The 19,811-nt window shown below is 30.9% G+C and overlaps 2 protein-coding genes across 4 annotated transcripts in view; both read right to left on the bottom strand.

Annotated features, from left to right (window-relative positions):
• Window positions 1-1,452: 1,452 nt before the first annotated feature.
• LOC139524230 (uncharacterized) overlaps window positions 1,453-19,811 on the bottom strand; it is a 99,174-nt gene continuing 80,815 nt past the window's right edge. The window contains exons 1-6 of one of the 3 annotated variants that reach the window (XM_071318895.1): window positions 5,836-5,856; window positions 3,936-4,014; window positions 3,092-3,229; window positions 2,767-2,886; window positions 1,989-2,106; window positions 1,453-1,838 (exon numbers count right to left, since the gene is read on the bottom strand). In XM_071318895.1, the coding sequence (XP_071174996.1) occupies window positions 1,610-1,838; window positions 1,989-2,106; window positions 2,767-2,886; window positions 3,092-3,229; window positions 3,936-4,014; window positions 5,836-5,841 (690 nt within the window). In that variant the 5' untranslated portion in view covers window positions 5,842-5,856 and the 3' untranslated portion in view covers window positions 1,453-1,609. Of the gene's footprint in view, window positions 1,839-1,988; window positions 2,107-2,766; window positions 2,887-3,091; window positions 3,230-3,935; window positions 4,015-5,051; window positions 5,110-5,835; window positions 5,857-19,811 lie in introns of those variants that run through there. The other 2 variants (XM_071318896.1, XM_071318897.1) reach the window with 2 other exon arrangements.
• LOC139524228 (uncharacterized) overlaps window positions 12,671-19,811 on the bottom strand; it is a 40,717-nt gene continuing 33,576 nt past the window's right edge. Inside the window, exon 16 of the mRNA XM_071318892.1 lies at window positions 12,671-14,042. Coding sequence (XP_071174993.1) covers window positions 12,905-14,042 — 1,138 coding nt within the window. The 3' untranslated portion in view covers window positions 12,671-12,904. The remainder of the gene's footprint in view (window positions 14,043-19,811) is intronic.

Genomic DNA, 19,811 nt, shown 5'->3' with positions numbered 1-19,811 from the left:
ATCTCATAACAAATGACGACAATCAACGGACGGACTGAGCTTCGATAAAATGAAAACGGCCTTGTATTAGTATCATTTGCTATATTGACAATGTGAGACATAACGTTCTTTAAGTTTTAAAATTAAAGCATTTATAGTTCATTCAAGAAGTAAAGATGATTTTTGTAACGCCCTTTCTTCGTTTATTCCTTTTTCGAACTTACGTTAGTCTAAATTCATTATCATTTAACTTGAGAGTTCCATAAATGTTTAATACTATTTTGAATGATACATAGGGCGAACTTCTTGATCTTTATGTATTTTAGTCGATTGATTATAGTTATAAAACAAAACTTATATCAGCTTTTCTTAAAATTAATTGAGTATTATTCAAATGATATATAACAACTTGACAAGCTTGTTAAGGCTAGAATATAAACAATTAATGTTAATGTAATGTCGAAAACAACATAACAAAGTTATGTAAAATACAAATTGAAAAGGAAAAAAGACAAACAACAGTCATTAAAACACAGCATGGAAGTTAAACACTAAGCAATTCGCAAACAACATAAACTAGAATAAACACAGATGTTCTGGATTGGTAAATAGTTGTTAAAATGGACCTTAAGTAAGTAATAAAACATAATTATATGGACTAGAAGGCTACTTCTAAGGCTACTTCTAATGGAAATTATGTATTCGTGGTTATTTGGTATGCATTTTTGTAAAAACGTATTAAGTTACAAGGCCTATAATTGTGCACATTTCCTCTACACAATACTTATCCAATGATCCTCGAATAAAAGTATATGATGGATTAAAACAAGTATGAAAAATTGAAAGCATTAAGGACCAAAATGCAAATTTACAGCTACCGTTTTCTATGGAAAAGGTACAAAATTAGTTTTTTTTGAACAATTCAAAAAGTCTTTTTGTCAACATAAAAATGGTGATTTCTTGGCTTATTATTCGTATGGGGACAACGTTAACATTCCAACATATACTTTGAAAGTTACTATTGAAACGTGTCAAAAGCTCTTCAACTTTAAACTTAATTTGGCTTTCAAACTATTTTGATTCGAGCGTCATTAGTGAGTCTTACGTAGACGAAACGAGTGTTGAGAGTTTAGAATTATTTGCTTAGTTTCTCTGATTAGGTTTTTGTTTAATATCTTTATAGTTCAAAAGAGTGTTTTTCCATAAAAATAAAAGAAAATATCAACATTATTAGACTACCATTGTTTGTTTGGATTAGTTTCGGACATCTTATGCTCTATTTCATTCGTTAAAATATAGGCAACTGAACTGTAGTCTACCGATGTTTCATAGTCATAATTCGATTAAGAGAAAGCAAATCCAGGCAATAAAGTTAAACCGAGAGAAACACATCAACTACAAACAAGAGGAAAACAAAGGAACAACAGAATCACTGAACTACACCAAAAGCAAACGCTTTCATTTGTTGCTATGTTTGTAAAGTTTGTATCTTTTTTTATTTAAATAAAATAAGTGGTTTTTTAAGAGTCTATATCTTATTAATATTTAGAGCAATGTTTCAAAAATTTCAACAGTAGTAAAGTATGTTGTTGCCGTCTCCTTCATTCAGTGAGTGATTTCCAGCATATTATTAATACTTTTGATAGTAACAGTAGTAGAGTTTGGTGTTTTTGCCTCCAGTTTTTAGAGGGTGACTTCCACCTTGACCGTTTGCGTTACGCTTGTCCTCATCATCTGTAAGTACCGCATGCTCTAGAACAGACATTCCTTTGACCCTTTGACATGGTGATGTGTAGCGTAACAAATAGAACGGTTTATTTTTTGGAAGATCAATTCCATTCATGTAGTATCCGTCAGATCTGTGAATAAAAGAAGATTTCATTATCATATACGCAGCACGAAGTTTTGAGAATCTAATAAGTGCCGTTTTCTCTATTCTACGTCAGTTACATATCGTTAATTGTTGCTTTTACTGATTTAAGTTTACATAAACATTCAAAATGTAATACCTGCAACAGTAATATATGAGGGTGTTTCTATCAAAATGTCCACTTGGAAGTACTCCACCTTTCGAGTTTGCATTTCTACTGTCCTCATCATCCCATTTAATATATCCGGTTTCGAAGCCTGAAAAAGTAATCGTTTTATTGTTTTACACTCGAGTTGATAGTGTTTGTTACTCTCTTGTCAGGACTTGTTTCCTTTTTATCAATTAATGATATCTAAAGGTGAGTAAACTATAACTATGTTATCATCAACTGGCTATAATAAAGTGACTATAATCTAGAATTACTCGACTTCATTATAAATGTTGAATTATTGTATAAAATTGGGATTTTCTCCTCCAGAGATAGATGACCTTATCAATATTTAGTAGAGCCTTTATTTCAAATTTCCTTAAATGCTCATCAAATGTTTTCTTCTTACTTTTTTTTTCAAGTATATCTAAACTTTTTGTCTACTCATTTAAACTTCATCTAATTAGAACATATATGCAGGTATTAACCATTATCAGTAAATAACATCTCTGAGAATAAAACAACAAATAATATTTCAGAGATTCAAATTAACAAACAAAAAATCTAATGAAATATTCTGTTTACTTTGTTTGAATTACAACAGTAGTTTTAGAATAATCAAGCATACTTCGTTTTACTTTGACTTTAATTTTCCAAAAAATAGCAATTTGATGTGTATCTATACTTTCAATGGGTTATTTAATTGTTGTGTACACATATTTACCTGGTTGACAAGATATTTGTTTTATTGTTATGTACGCATATTTACCTGGTGGACAAGATATTTGTTTCAGAATACAGTAATTTCCTCTTGGCCAATTTTGAGATCCGGATGTGGAATGTGCATCTTTAGTACAATAATAAAACTGCATGTTTCGTCCAAAGGTACCTGTAATTTAAAAACTCTTATGTTGTTAGAAAAACTAAACATGTTAACATTTCACAATTTCTTGGAAATTTCTTACTTTCAAAAGAACTCTAAAGAAATTTTAGATTTTTGGAATTCTAAGTTTCTTGTATTTAACATTGAGGCAATATTTCTCAATTTTAGTCTAAATTTATATAGCACATTTCTTAATAGATTTATCATATACCGTAGAATTGATGATTTGGTGGAATGGAGTTGGAATTTCTACTGTCTTCATTATCTTGATGCCTCCATCCTTCCTTCCATCCATACGGACATCCAGATTTCGGTTTGACTAGTGTATAAGTTCCCTTTGGCCAAAGTACTACAAAATTATCAAAATTCTCAGTGTGCATATCTTGTTATGTCTTATATTGAAAAATAAAATGAAACGTGGGTTTCAGCATTTTCAAACAAGTTTAACCTCGCCGCATTATGTATGAGCTTGTCGAAAGTGAGAAGCATATAATTCAGAGTTATTCATAATTGTTTGTATATGTCAAATTTATTTTTGTTAATTGTGTTGTATATATAACTGTTGTTTGTTGTCGAAGAATCTTATACTTTTCATGTCGGCCAATTTATAGTTTACTTTTACGGTATTGACTTTGCTCATCTTTGGTGGACATATTTTATCCTACAATACTTAGTGCTTCTTTGAACGTTATTTTGTTTCTGGTTCATATTTCTTCTTTGGCAAAACTATTACATGCATTCATATTTTCATTCCTTTTATTGGTTTGATAAGTTTTTTCGAAGATTACTTGAGTATAGAAATTCAAAATATAACTGGAAAGTCCGCTACATTTGTTTGATACCAGGATTTTGAAAAGGGATTGAAATAATCTGTCTTCAGTTGATTTTTCTTTAATTACTGCAAACATTTAAAATCTGATAGATAATTCCTTTTATATTCATAATACATAAGCATCTTACTATTTTTTTTTGTAAGTTATGTATTTATTTAAAATCAAATAAATTGCTTATATTAATTGATACACATGTGTGTTGATCTAGATCATTAAAATTACCAGCATGTGCTAAGGAAACTGTGAGGACCAATGTCAATATGGACAGCATCTTACAACTATGACTACTTGTGACAAATCGCTGAAATGATAATAGACATGCTAAATACAGAATATTTGCAAAAACCAAGATTCCTTGTAGCAATAATACAAATGCTTTATTTTATACTTACAAAGACATCATTGAGATACTGTATGTATATATATTAATGATATTGCAGTATGTTGCTGTATACCCTATCCCCGAAAACACACTTTACTTATATCTTAGATATAATGACATTTGTAAATTAATCAGCCTGATTAACAAATGACAGAGCTTGTAAGGGGAAACATTATTAACGTGTATATATGTAATTATGTATTGATAATAATTTAAGCTGAAACTTTAATTAACTATTGTACATCATACAGTTGTATACATTATAGATTATTGTTATTGTAGTAATTTTGGTTACGATGAGTTAACAATAAAATTGGTTTAAGATAATAAAGATATTTATAAATAAGTGAAAACAAAAGAGCCATACGATGTATCTACAAGAAGCAAATGCTTGTAAGCTGTCCTTCGGTATCTGGTTTGATACATGTATGTTTTTGCTTAAAATTATGTTAGTTAAATTGAATATTCAATGATTCAAAATATATATCATACGACAATCTGTTACTTTATTTCTTTGAATGAAATTCATCAAAATATAAGTATAATAAATGCAATCAAGGGATTATCTATATAGAATAAAAATCAATAAACATATATATATATATATATTGAATTGTAATATCGGACTTTTTTATTTAAATATATATATGCGAAAGCAAATTTACAGATCTAACATTGTTGGGTTGATGTTTAGACGAGTTATATATATATATACGTCTGAGTCAGTGACAACTCTACAACAGATGTATCCATCGGATCGCCATCAATGATGGTGATACATGGCTGTGTACATAATGAATATACAACTCGTCTAAACATCAACCCAACAATGTTAGATCTGTAAATTTGCTTTCGCAAATTTTTGGAATCCCGGCGAGGGAAGAACCAAAAATTTGCGAAAGCAAATTTACAGATCTAACATTGTATATCATATCATATACATACGTATTACTTACATAATAGTGTCAATCAGCCGACTAAAATGTCATTATAGTAATTGAAATATTTATACAATTAACATTGTCCAATAGAATTCAAGTATCTCCCTGCCTTCCTACTTTTTGGTTATATACTATACTATGTTTATTTACCAGATGTTTAATAATGTCGAGTGGTATAATCAAACGCCTTACAATATTTTGGCATCGAGCATTACTGAGGAGACATTAATTGTCGATTGCACATTTGGTAGAGTGAACTAGATACCTTTTTGGTATACCACATACATGTATTTTTAAACAAATGTAAAAACTTCAAAGTAATTATAATGACAAATATATAACGAGACGAAACAATAATGTTTTTTCTGCATTTCAATTTTGTTAGTCGCTCTGACAATTTCACATGATCACGTATACGTATAAGGGAATATCCCACGTTATGTTTGCTAATTAGACAACTAACCATCATGAAACCAAACAATTAGTAGGAAATATTTAACATCATGAAGACGGAGATTTAATCACATATCATTCTTTTTAAGTCAATCTCGAGATCTGATAATTTTTAGACATATTTCGGAACTTTTTTGCCAATTGATCGTGCTTTTTATACAAGTTTGTATGTGTTTTGAAAGAATTTTTATTACAAGTTTATTAGTAATCAACGTAGTTTTAGTTTTGTGTGTCGTTTGATAGTACCATTGACATCACAACAAGTCAGACTATCGGTCCCTTTTCGTCCGTCCACCCTTTCTTTACAGAACACAAATATTTTGTGTTTTCGCATTTTATAAGATACCTTCATAATGTCCGTAACCACATCTGCTCTTCTTCAACAATCAACTAATACATATAGTTTCTAGTAGCGACGTCTTAATATAGTATGACGCTTCAAAACTAAAGGATAACTTTATTTTGTTTGAACGCTGTGCTTTTAAAACATTCTTTATAAACGATTGATTAAGTATGTTTCGCAGACTGTAGATGACTCTACACAGCGGAGGGGGCTTTACACGCGAGAGCCAATATGGATATTGCATGCGAGGGCCGATATGATTCTCCCATTGAAATTGCATGGGGAGCCTATTTTGGCCCCGGTTCATAGCATGGTATGACCTAGGCAAATATGGACTTGTCACATATGCAAAACCCATCGTATTTGTATCGAATACATGTTAATAATTGATATGATCCCTTGTTATACTGACAAATGTAATATACCCATTGAAAAATACATGTTTTCGCGCCAATTACAATTTTTCAAGCCACAAGAAATTGCCTACAGAAATTACCAACTGATAAGCCATACGTGTAATTAAAATATACAAAAAGCTTGTTAATTTAAAACATTCATTTAAATAGCTTAAAACCTTTACGGGTTTCTACAATCCCATACGCCCTCCTTGGGCACAATATATACTTTACGCCCTCCTTGGGCACAATTTATACTTTTTTTTGCAGCATATTGCAATCATTTATGATACATCATGTGTATCGTACATCAATACACCATCAACGTACTTTTTCGATGTACAAAAATTACAAAGATAAACTATTTAACTGTAACTTTTGTTTTCAAAATATAGCAGCAAATGCAGCATATTGCAATCATTTATGATACAAACAGAAAAGCGTCAATTATAAAGGGCTGGTTATATACTGAACAAAATACTTTTAATACCAATTATAGTAAACTTTTGTACTTTCGTGATTACTTGCTATAATGTGTTTTTTACATATTTATTTTATACATGATGTGTATCGTACATCAAAACACCATTGTTATTGGTTTTGAGCCATCTTTCAGTAGATAAACTATCTTAGAAATTGTTTTGTAAGTGGTTTCTATCTTTATGTCGATTTGATGCGTCTCTGTTCTACTATATTTTACAATTTCTTGTTATTGTTTTATGTATATATGGATTCGTAATTTTTTGAGAATTCTGGTTATCGTTTCGCATGAAAATATTTTGGAGTTTTCAATTAGTTGAATATTTTACGTTTATTTTCAATGTACAAAAATTACAAAGATAAACTATTTTACTGTAATTTTTGTTTCCAAAATATAACAGCAAATGCAGCATATTACCATCATACAAGCAGAAAAGCATCAATTAGAAAAGGGTTGAATTTTTAATGCAAATTTGTGTTATCATGTATAAAACATATTCATCCAAGGTTATTTGTCGCTACAGTATCCTCCTTTCGTCAAAAGTACGTTGATTTATATAATCTACTGCGTTCATAAAAATAATAAACAAGAAGCTTTCTTACAAAGACAAAACGATGATCTGATTGACTGTTTAGTTTAAAAGATTATCTTAAATTCAGTAATATTTAATATCAGAAGTACATTGCAAGCACTTCTGATAATAAAAATGTATGATTAAACCTCATTCTTTATATCAAATTTAGAAAACTGACATGGATCCTAAATAGAACTGCCTTTTGATATCCAAGAATACAAGCCGAATTGTCACTTTTCATGATATCAAATGATCGTCCACTTTTCGCCAGTTTGTAAATAGTTCAAAATTATTATGTGACAGTACTCTTCTGTGTTAATCAATCTTAAAGTTTTATAACTAAGCTTTTTTGAAATTGACTAAATGAAAATGCAGTTGTTCTAAATTCTTGCATTAATTGTCTGACGATCGAACGAAGCAAGCAGAAATTAAAGAACCAATGCAGAATATACTATATAAACATAACATGTCACAGTTATGATTGCAGATGAGACAATTAAATCCTAGAATATTCGATTGGAAAAGTATTTCTTTAGCGTATTCAAAATTAACTTTTGTGTATTGCAATTGTAACATTAGTATTGTACAGTGCCTTTGTTATTTCTAAAGAAAAGGATGACAGTTTCCATTTGATATTTTCATTTTTGTAATTTACTTTCATGAGCAAGACTTGAAACATCTAATATAACATTAAATAATGTTCGTGACACGCAAAAACGCTATACTTGATTTTTATGTTATAACTATATAACTGTTTGGTCTATTTTGGGCATATTATAGCCGAGTGGATTGGCGTTCCAGACTTTATAAAATCAAGAAGGAATAGTTCGCTCCTTAAACTTTTATTTCTGCAGTCCGGCAAGACCGAACAACAAACTCCAAACTAAATGTAATATATAGCATATCAACAATACCAATATATATAAGCATAAGCAATTAAAGAGTTAAAAGATTAACAGATGACAAATATAGAAATAACAATAGACTAAAGTTAATTGTAGTGTCCACAGGTTATGACACGTACATGTAAGAGTTAATTATTGTCCAAACTGTCAAAATGACTAAATTATAAGATAAAGAAGAATTATAGAAATCCCGTCCTTTGTCCACGATTATGACAATTAATCTGTGAAAGTCCGGAATAATAGAATTTAACCTTATCCAAATATTGAAATATAGTAAAAAGAATTGAAAATATAAAATGTTCATAAGAATACGAATGCTAAAATTTAAGTCCAAATAGTCCGGTCATAATATGACTATCTGACGTGACTCGGTATTTACACATCCTACACGCAATTGAGTAATAACGTTTTTGGACATTTTTTTCCTTTTGTACTTAATCAGAGTCTGTTTAGATAGGGGTTTTAAAACTTGGTAAAGTTTGTAGGAGATATTTATATATAGTTCATCAGAGAACAATTATAAAATGAAAATAAACAAAGAGAGAAATATTGTAATTCCACGCTTTGTTTTTGCATATTCAGGTTCATGAAAGTGCATACTAAATGCACAAATGTGTATAATATAAATATTACTAAAAAAAGAAGATAAATCATAATTAAAAATCATATATAAAGGACTTCTCAATAAATAAATCATTATCAATGTAATTTCAAAAAGATATAGTTTGAAATTAAGAAAATATTGTGTGGTTGACAATGAGACAACTCGCCACCCAAGACCAAACATCGTTGATGTAAGGTATTATAGGTTACCATACGGCCTTCAACGCTGATCTTTGGCTCACACCGCATTGCAAGCTTTAAAGGGGTCTAAAACTAATCCAAAGCGTTAAAAGGCAAGGCTGACGTAGGATTTGTTTTTGCTAGTTTAAAATTTGTGTTTAGACATTTGTTTTCTTGTACAGTAGATTTTATATACATTTGTACATAAACATTACGATGTGAGAAAGAAAACATAAATCGACAAAGTTGTTTGTCGGTACAATGTCCCCTCTGGAAATAATAAAGAAATCTAAAAATAATTAGTTTTACGTTGTTTTTAGATGTTGCTGTGTTGCTTTAAATGAAACAAAATATTAACACCAATAAATTGAGTTATACTTATTTATCTTTCTATCTAAATTAATGAATAAAGTACGAAAACGCACAAAGAGCAAATATCATAATCCTTAAAAAAATCAATAGGGGTTTAGCAGATCAAATATAATTTGTTGCTGTGGTATGTGAAAACGGTAGTCTTGATATACCGGCCGTATTATCATTTGGTAAAATGTGAATCATTAAATGAGACACAGTTTTAAGCCCCAGTCCCACCAGACCACGATCGCACCACGCTCACCGCGATCTTTAGATTGATATAACAAATATTTTATATATCTTCTTTCTAGACTTACTAACATAAATTATAAGTTGCTTATTCACAGAGAATTATGGTCCTTGATAATTCTTTTATTTTACAAAGCCTTACTTGATTGTATTTTTAATACCGTCGAAAATGTTGAATTATCACTCTACGAATTCTCTAACTTGGTGTATGATATGGAATTAAGAAAGTATCAAAGAAATATGTGCACTCAATAATTGAATATACTTTTGTGAAAATCAGTTTGACAAAACTTCTGATAAATAACCTATTTTGATATTGCACACAATACCAAATTAAACTGCAACTGCTTTTTTTACTTCTATATTGTAATGATTTGGATGTTTTTTTTTTGAAAAAAAATGTATGAAGTGGCTCGTAAGTTAACTTAAGTCTGTTTTATACTGTATGGAGGACCAAGCATTCCAAAAAAGTTATCCCAAATACGCTTCAGATAATTATCTACATGTATACGTGAGGTAGAAAATTTATCTTATAATAAGTAAGAATAAAAATTCAATTATAATAATATGACTGTAAATTTATAAATATTTGTTTATCAGTGATAATCATGTATCATTTAAACACAGAAGCGATGAATATACTTGCATTGACTAATGATGCGTGTCTAAATTAATTGCAGATACAATATAACAAACGATAAGGGTCTTTATCTACGCTTTTATATAACGTACAACTTTAAACGCTTTTGATTTATTCATTAGGCCAATTTATCGAATACACACAATGCAAACAGGGAACGTCTCAAGAAACTGACATTGCGTGATCATTACAAATCAAAACGCCTTTGATCTGTCAAAAGGCAAATATGGTTTATTCATATTTTACACTGCAATCTAGTCTAACATGTTTTTTTTTAATTTTCCGATCTACAACTGATCGCATTTACTTAAAATGTTTTGATTGACGTAATACCAAATATCACGTGGTAACCAGGCTATTAGGGGATCGTATCAAAGACTCAAGTAACTTCCTGTATAAATGATCGAAAAATTCTGAGACGCAATTAATATTTCTATGTCTACATTCACCTTTGCAAAATAGGGACATCAATTATACAAGTAATTACTGAAATATACTAGCAGTTTATAGCATGAGTGAGGGACTAGTAAAACAGATGTCATCCGATGCAAAATATTACAGGTTCAGTAAGACCCCTTCTTGGCCCCAAAATTAAGCAATTTTGCAAAATTGTGAAAAGGTAATCTTTTAGCTATTTTTTGGAAAGTAGAATGCTTCTGCTACATAAATATGTGCTGTTTTTGACAATACAATGTACATATATCGTGTACTAGCATCATAAAGTCATGCTTAATTACTTAAATCTTCACAATTATAGGATTTTAGTTAAATTTTAGACGGTTTCCGTCTTAAATGAAAGTGGCCGCATTCGTGTTCATTCATAATATTTAAATGTAAGTTGTATTTGATGATAATACATAACATATATAAAGGTTGAGGATGAACACGGATGCGGCCACTTTCATTTTTGAAGAAAACCATCTGAAAAGTGACGTTTTTTGGCATATTTGATAGATTTTTCATATTTAAGCTTCAATCGGAGCGTTTTTAATGACTGAATCAGTTAAAATATTTTACGTAAACTAATCGAATCAATTGAAATAGACACTTAAGTGTTTAAAAGGTGTCCTAAATATCTCGTTAGATGAAACTGAAATTTGGGGCCAAAATCGGCCCTTACCGGACCTACTCCTATGGTAATAACAATTTTATTTATCTAAAATTCAATGTAGGTCATTGAACAAATTTTATTTCTACGTTGTGATGTATAAAACATATTTCGGACAAGGCTTGTTGTCAGTACATCATCCTCCCCGGAAAACAAAGACAAAAATTAACACAACGTTAAGAGACATCACCACGACCGTGATACGACCTTACTGCGATCTACACAATCGTACTACGATCATCAAAATTTGCATTTTTTTCACAGATCGTAGTGCGATCGTGGCCTAGTGGGACTGCGGTATTACAAAAATCTGAAACTGTCTCTCAAGTTCGTGTTTTTTTAATCTTGTATCATGTGTATTCAATGTGTATTAAAAAAAAGAATAATTTAAGGTAAAAATGTTAACAATTTTTTTCACATGGTCTTATTTTAAACGCATAAAACGCACACAATCGACAAAAATAGTGAATATGATTAAATAAGTTAAGAAAACACATTTTGGATGGGATACTTTTTTCTGTCATATTCTATTCTAGATTTTTCTTTTACTCAATTAAGCATTTTTAAAAACACAAGCGTTGTTAATTTTAAATCATTTTTAGTATTGAACACAAAGCTATAAGCTATAATGTTTGACCGCCATTTATTTGAGTGGAATTGCAGTAAACCTTTTTTTCATAAGTATAGTTAAACAATGTTAGTATTTCTTCTCGCTGTCAATTGTTTGTCCAGGTAACAATATGTAATAAAATATTTATTATACAAAAGAAGATGTGGTATGATTGCCAATGAGACAACTATCCACAAAAGACCAAAATGACACAGACATTAAATATAGGTCACCGTACGGCCTTCAACAATGAGCAAAGCCCATACCGCATAGTCAGCTATAATAGGCCCCGATAAGACAATGTAAAACAATTCAAACGAGAAAACTAACGACCTTATTTATGTTAAAATTTATTAAATTTATTAGTCGGTCTCGAATAATTTTTGTGCGCCATCTAAGAGATTGTAAAGAACTGGTCAAGAAATTTAATTCAATCTTGACAATTCTCCTTAATACATATATAAAGTTAAACCACAAATCATAATAAATTTTATTCCGATTAATTGTATTGATCGATACATGCACGTTTTTGCATAGATCTATGCGGCATTAAGGATGAAGTATGATAAAATGCATTAGGGACACCATATTTAGATAATAATCGAGCAAATATTAACTACAATCTACAATAATGTATTACCCTGTGATCATATTATTCAAATGGACTATAATGGATACTAAACATATTTGCATTCTATCTGTTTTATACAAGTAAGGCTATTGTGGGAAATTAATAAAATTCAACCAAAAAAGTTATATATTTGTAAAATTACATATCATGCGTATGTTACAAAGATATTTTTTTTAATATCTCTATTTTTAAAATGAATTTAAAAAGCATTAAATATGTTCTCGGCCGGAAGTAAAGCGATATCTGGTTGATTATTGTCCATATTTCATTTAACCCCTGAATAATGTTATTTGAATAAACCTAGCATATTAACAAACAGTACAGTTTGCGTCTGTATACAGCTTAAATTTGTGCATACACAACTGTAAAATAATCGTTGTCTTTTGGTGGTTTAAATAATTCTCCATTTGTAGCAGATTCAAAATCTTCATATGACTCACTTTCGGTGCCTTCATCAACAGCATTAACTGATGGTCTGTGTACATAAAAGTACGTGCTACTTTCTCTTGAAATATCGCTAAATTTAGCGTCACCTGCTGTTTTTGTCCTTTCGGATTTCGGTTCATGATACGTATTTTCACCATTGCATTTTGCTGGTGTCATTAGATTATTTCTGATGCAAGAAGAAGACGAACTCTGCTCCATTCCTTGAATGTATATTGGCCTTATTTCACATGGTGTTGGAGATTGTTTCGAAATGAAATTGATAAATTTACAAGCTTCCGTTTTTTGCGAGTTCTTTGGTTGTGTTTTGATTGATGTCTGGTTATGAAAATCAGACCGGAAGTAACTACTACTAGCTTCAGACGAATTGCTACCGTTTAATCGATCTTCCTTAAATACTTGATTCAAGTCTTCATTGATGGGTTTGGTATTTTCTTTGAAAACAACATTATCACCATTTATATAACTTGCCGAAGTTTCATTTTTCGAGGTGTCGTTAGGATGATAAATAACATCTATGATCGATTTATCTGTAGTTTTTGCATCCGTAAATTGATAATCGTTCATGTAGTCATTTTGATTTTCTGATGAAATACTATTTACACATCTAAAACCATTGATGGAGGATGAACTTCTAGACGATTCTGATACTTGATGATGATTTTGCAAGTTAATATGTTTAAACGTACTCAATTCTAATTCTGTGTCGCTATTAACACATAAAAACTGTAAATTGTCTTTTGTTGATTGATGAGTCAGAGAACTTGCACTAGATTCGAGACTACAGGTAGGTGGTCTATATACACCAAAAGGGTTATTTTGTCCACTTTTTGGAATTGTAATTAATGGACAAGAACTCTTTAATCTCATAATAGCACTACAATTTTCTACACTTCCATCGCCAAGGCTGTCATAGTTTTCACTATCGATACTGTTAGTGTCATTTAAAGGTTCATAATCCCCTTCTGGTTCAGAATCCTCTAGCACATCGTACATTTCTTGGTCGGAGTGGTTATTCACCTCTTGTTTTGACGACCTGAAATTGTGAACATGAAATGTTAATTTAATATACTAGTAAGTACTTTTTATGTCTAAGATATATTCATATGAAATGTTTATCTAAAAGCTTTTATCACGTTGTGACAAGAGTGGTACAAAAACAATGTAAAAGCTACATTTCTGCACTATTTTATGAATATCAGACATAGAATATTGCCATGAACTCTTGGAAATGGTTTCATAATTTAGATCATAAAATTTTGTAATATTTTGATTAAGTTCATGTTTAAGATTTTATTACTTCAATAATTTTTGATTAGATAGTCATGGAATGAGTGAGGATGACAATATTCGGGACTTCCGTTTAAACTCATAACTGTATAAACTACATTTACATGTATCCACCTGTCGAGAGACAATTTAAAAATGTTAAACTTTGAAAGGGATCTGCCATTAGATGTTACCGGCTCGCTTCGGTACAAAGCGATTGAAGCTTTTCGAACATTTGTAAAATTGCGTTGTTGATTTCTTTTACAATTATAAAGTGATACTGAGAAAAAGAGTAAACGAGGAGAACCATAGTACAGGAAGAAATGCTTGGTTACATAGGGTCAATTGTGAAACCGTAATCACGGTACAGTATCATGTTTCAAAACTTTTTTTTCTGTGGCAAAATTAAAAAAAACCACACATTTTAGATGTCACAAGAAACAAAATCAATTACCCTTTCCATTTCTTTCAATGAAAACAGAGCAATAACTTATAAACAGCTCAAACAAGAATTTTAATGATCTATTTTTCTGTTTTTTGTATCAATTTATGATTGTTTTTTTTTTTAATGTACAAATGTATTTGTCAAACAATTATACTTCAAATTGTATAAACGACCATGACTTACTCCATGTTTCTCATAACCTTCATGTTTTTACTTATTTCTTTTAGAATATGATTAGTAGTTGGTCTGCGTGTTCTATCACTATTCCAACAGAGCTTCATTTTGTCGTACAACCAATCAGGACAAACGTCTGGCTGCATCGGGACTTCTCCACTGTATAAGATCTTCAGTAACTACAAAAACAGATGTCAGAAAAGAGATGGTATCTTAGAAAATTAACTCAATTATACCGAGTGTATTGTAGTCTAAATCGCCATATATGTCGAGGGAAAGCTTTCGATATCGCAACGCAGAGTTTCACTGCGTTTGTAATTCGTAAAATTTCTTATATATGTGTCTCGCCGTTTTTTGTCTACATGTTTTTGAATAGGTTACCAGTATATATAAGCACACTAGCACCATGTTTGGTACGATTAAAATTCGTCCTTTGTAAACACAATTTACTGAACAAATTGAAAATGGTATTAAACAAGTGTAAACCTACTTTACATCATTCAATTTATAAATGGTGTATGTCCAAGATATGTTGTAAGATCTTTGAGTACGGATTTTGTACATGAAGTACATATAAATTTTATTAACTATGAATTTGCATTCAGGTATCGAAGATCAAATTTATTCGTTCATTGTTTGTTAATTTACGTTTTTTGATTGAGTTAAGCCTTCCAATTGATATGTTATAGTTTATTTTTCTAGGATGTGGTGTTATGCTATTGTTTCGGAAAAGGGAGAAGGTTTGTTACCATTAAAACGTGTAATCCCGCTGCAAATGTTTGCACCTGTCTTAAGTCAGGAATCTGATGTACAGTAGTTGTCGTTTGTTTATGTAGTTCATACGTGTTTTGCGTGTCTCGTTTTATATAGATTTGACCGTTGGTTCTCCCGTTTGAATGGTTTTACATTGCTAATTTTTGGGGCCCTTTATAGGTTGCTGTTCGTAGTGAGCCAAGGCTTCGTGTTGAAGACCGTACCTTGACCTATAATGGTTTACTTTTATAAATTGTTATTTGGATTGAGAGTTGTCTCATTTTTACTCATACCACATCTTCCTATAACTACTTTATATATCATGTGTGTAATGTCTACGCTCGAACCCAAATATGTGCAAGCCAAGGGTATACAAATACTTTTAAAAACAGGTTGAGAGGTCAATATTAAGGAGAAAAAGACTCCCTAAAAGTGTAGTCAAATTCTACTACATTTGTCTGACATGCATACCTCCGTTTCATTATATACATGTGTATTTTACATTAATTTTCGTGCACCGATCTAAAAACCAACACTACACAATATCTACCTCAGAAATAGAAACATGCTAACTCGCTAGTCATTGTGTCGTGGTGATAAACATCAAGCGCCATGTAAAGTTCATATATTACCATTGCAAGCATATATATATCACCTTCATTTGAGTATTGACCATTTTGAATAACCTCAATTGGTAACCTATTTCTAAAGGATCATATGTAAGATTCTACGAGATCTTAGTTAATGGTTACACTCACTGTTATCCGAGCAAAACAAATACATGTATATATATATTTAGACTTGTGTTCATTTTGTCAAAAGCTAACAAATAACATGTTTCATGTATAATGAAAAAGGTTTTCTCTATCAGAATGTTAATTTCATTACTTAGAAATTGTTAAAAAAAAAAAGGCACCATCGCTAACATGAACACAGGAAAAATTTTAAGATATTGAAGCAACGAATCGAAACAAGTCGCACCAAGCCATGATAAAAACCCTATTTTTCAATTGAACTATGTATATATTTTTATGTGTGTTTCATCAATTGGTCTTTGTATATATTTTATGTGTATTTCAACAATTTTTGTTCGTAAATTGATCATGATTTGCCATCAATTAATACTGCAAGAAATAAGACTGCAACTGGGCGTTTATATTTCAGAGCAAATATAATTTTAATATACACAATATAACGTTCTCACCAGCGTCTCCTGTCCTGTTTGACTTGATCAATGATACAATCATCCAAGACGCCATTTGAATCAAACCACAACATTCGACCAAGTCGTGGCATAGTTATCTGTAATTGTAATTAAATTGATAAAAGAAAAAGTAAAATCACAAAATAACTGAAAATTCAAAACGGAAAGTATATGATGAAATGGTAAAACGAAAAGCGAAAACATATCAAACGAATGGATGACGACAACTGCAATGTTTCTGGCTTGTCACAGGCATTTACTTATGTAGAAAGTGGAGGATTACACCTGGCCTGAGAGCTAGCTAAACATCTCACCCGTACGACAGTTGCATACGAATATATATATTCTCGTAGGTACTTTCAATCATATGAAAAATGCAGAGCCCTGGATATATTTTAGTACTTTTCTTTAATGTTTCACTTCTATAAATACATACAATGCAATTTTCCGTTTCTCCATTTATTGCTCAAACTGTGCCACTATAAAGTTTCGTATTTTTTTTAATCCTAAAATGGAAAGTTAGTATGCACTCATATTTCATTTAAAGGTCAAAACATAGTACTATGAGGCATATGTTCATAAAATTGAGAATGGAAATGGGGAATGTGCCAAAGAGACAACAACCCGACCATAGAATAAAACAACAGCAGAAGGTCACCAATAGGTCTTCAATGTAGCGGGAAATTCCCGCACCCAAGGCGTCCTTCAGCTGGCCCCTAAACAAATATATACTAGTTCAGTGATAATGAACGCCATACTAATTTCCAAATTGTACACAAGAAACTAAAATACAAGACTAACAAAGGCCAGAGGCTCCTGACTTGGGACAGGCGCAAAAATGCGGTGGGGTTAAACATGTTTGTGAGATATCAACCCTCCCCCTATACCTCTAGCCAATGTAGAAAAGTAAACGCATAACAATTCGCACATTAAAATTCAGTTCAAGAGAAGTCCGAGTCTGATGTCAGAAGATGTAACCAAAGAAAATAAACAAAATGACAATAATATATAACTAACAACAGACTACTAGCATTTAACTGACATGCCAGCTCCAGACTTCAATTAAACTGACTGAAAGATTATGATTTCATCATATGAACATCCGGCACAATCCTTCCCTTTAGGGGTTTTGTATCATACCATCATAACATATATGAGAAGAACATAACCCGTGTCATGCCAACAACTGGTTTTTGAATAAATGTGTTTAATTCTGATGCAAAGACCCTATAAGTGAATCAATATTAACGCCAAAATATGCAATCGTCAATGACCTGACACCAGTATAGTAACTATATCCCTTCTTAATAAGTCTATTCAAAGGTTTTGTTAGTTTTCGAGGTGAATACTGACACATTTGTGCTTTATAAAGAATATTTCCCTAAAAAAATGGATGTGAAATACCTGAACGTATAAGAAGTCTGCATGTTGAGCTATATTTAACAATGATGTCCTTATACCGATGATAAAATTTAGTAAATGTTTTGACTAGTGATATCGAAAACCCTGGTGTAATAATTTTTCAGTATTACAGCGCTGTACATAAATTTCTCTCGTTAAAATCTAAAACATTGTTACATACACGAGCGAATCGTACAAGTTGAGATATATAAACTCCGTAAGATGGTGACAAGGGAACGTCACCATCTAAAAATGGATAGTTAACGATATGAAATGAAAAATCATCTCTTTTATCATAAATTTTAGTATTCAGCTTTCCGTTAGTGATATAGACATCAAGATCGAAGAAAGGGCAGTGGTCATTGTTAGTATTAGCTTTATCAAAGTAAGTTCAACAGGACAAATTTCTTTAATATACATACTGAAGTCGTCATTATTGAGAGCCAAAATATCATCCAAATATCTAAAAGTATTATTAAATTTGTTTATCAGATGTTGTTTCGATGGGTCTTTGCTTATTTTTTGTCATAAATTGTAACTCATAGCAATACAAACATTTTTATGCCTCGAACGCATCAATGTGAATATAACGGAAATTGATGAGACTGTCATCAAAGTGAGAGAGTTATCGCTATAAAACCAGGTTTAATCCACCATTTTCTACATTAAAAATGCCTGTACCAAGTCAGGAATATGACAGTTCTTGTCCATTCGTTTTTGATGCGTTTTGTTATTTGATTTTGCCATGTGCTTATGGACTTTCCGAATTGATTTTCCTCTCAGTTCAGTATTTTTGTGATTTTACTTTTTTGTAATTTAAAGCACCCATCTTCTTTCACACGTGGTGATTTTTTAATTCCCATTCTTTTCTAAAAAAAAATGCTACAAAGAAAAAAATGTGTACAAGTGTTTGTTACATAATAGTTTTCAATCAATCGTAAGGTATATGTTTATAAACAACTAATACACATTCTCAAATATGCACAATTTTATGTGATACGGTATATAGCATTTCAAGAGAGAGAGTTTAGACTCATATTTGCAAAGATTAGATAAACATGTATCGTTATAGAATTTTATTTCAATCTCCATTGTTGGGCTTAAAAAACATTATTGATTATTACCTTTTAATACTAAAAAAATGAGAATAGAAACGGTGAATGTATCAAAGAGACAACAACCCGACCAAATGGCATAAATTACCTGACGGCCTATATCAAAAGAACATAACCCGTATCATGCTTACAACTTGTTTAAGCAAAATTCTGTTTATTTCCGATGTAAAGACCTTATGAGTGAACCAGTGTAAATACCAAAATATGCCATCTTTAATGACGAGACAACATTATCTTTACTATATTCCTTCTGAACAAGTCTGTTTAAAAGTTTGGTTACTTTAGAGGTGACTGCCGACATTTTTATGCCTTGATACTTTGTCTTTCGGTGGTGGTACATTCATAAATATGTTGTGTACAAGATGTAATCTGTACAAATTTGTACAAGATATACGTTTTGTGACACATACCTTTTTGCACCAGGTGATAACAATTTATTTTCTA

Source organism: Mytilus edulis, chromosome 5 (assembly GCF_963676685.1).
Source record: "Mytilus edulis chromosome 5, xbMytEdul2.2, whole genome shotgun sequence".
NCBI lineage: Eukaryota > Metazoa > Mollusca > Bivalvia > Mytilida > Mytilidae > Mytilus > Mytilus edulis.
The sequence above is the reverse complement of the archived record's forward strand: the minus strand, read 5'-3'. Positions and strand labels throughout refer to the sequence as shown.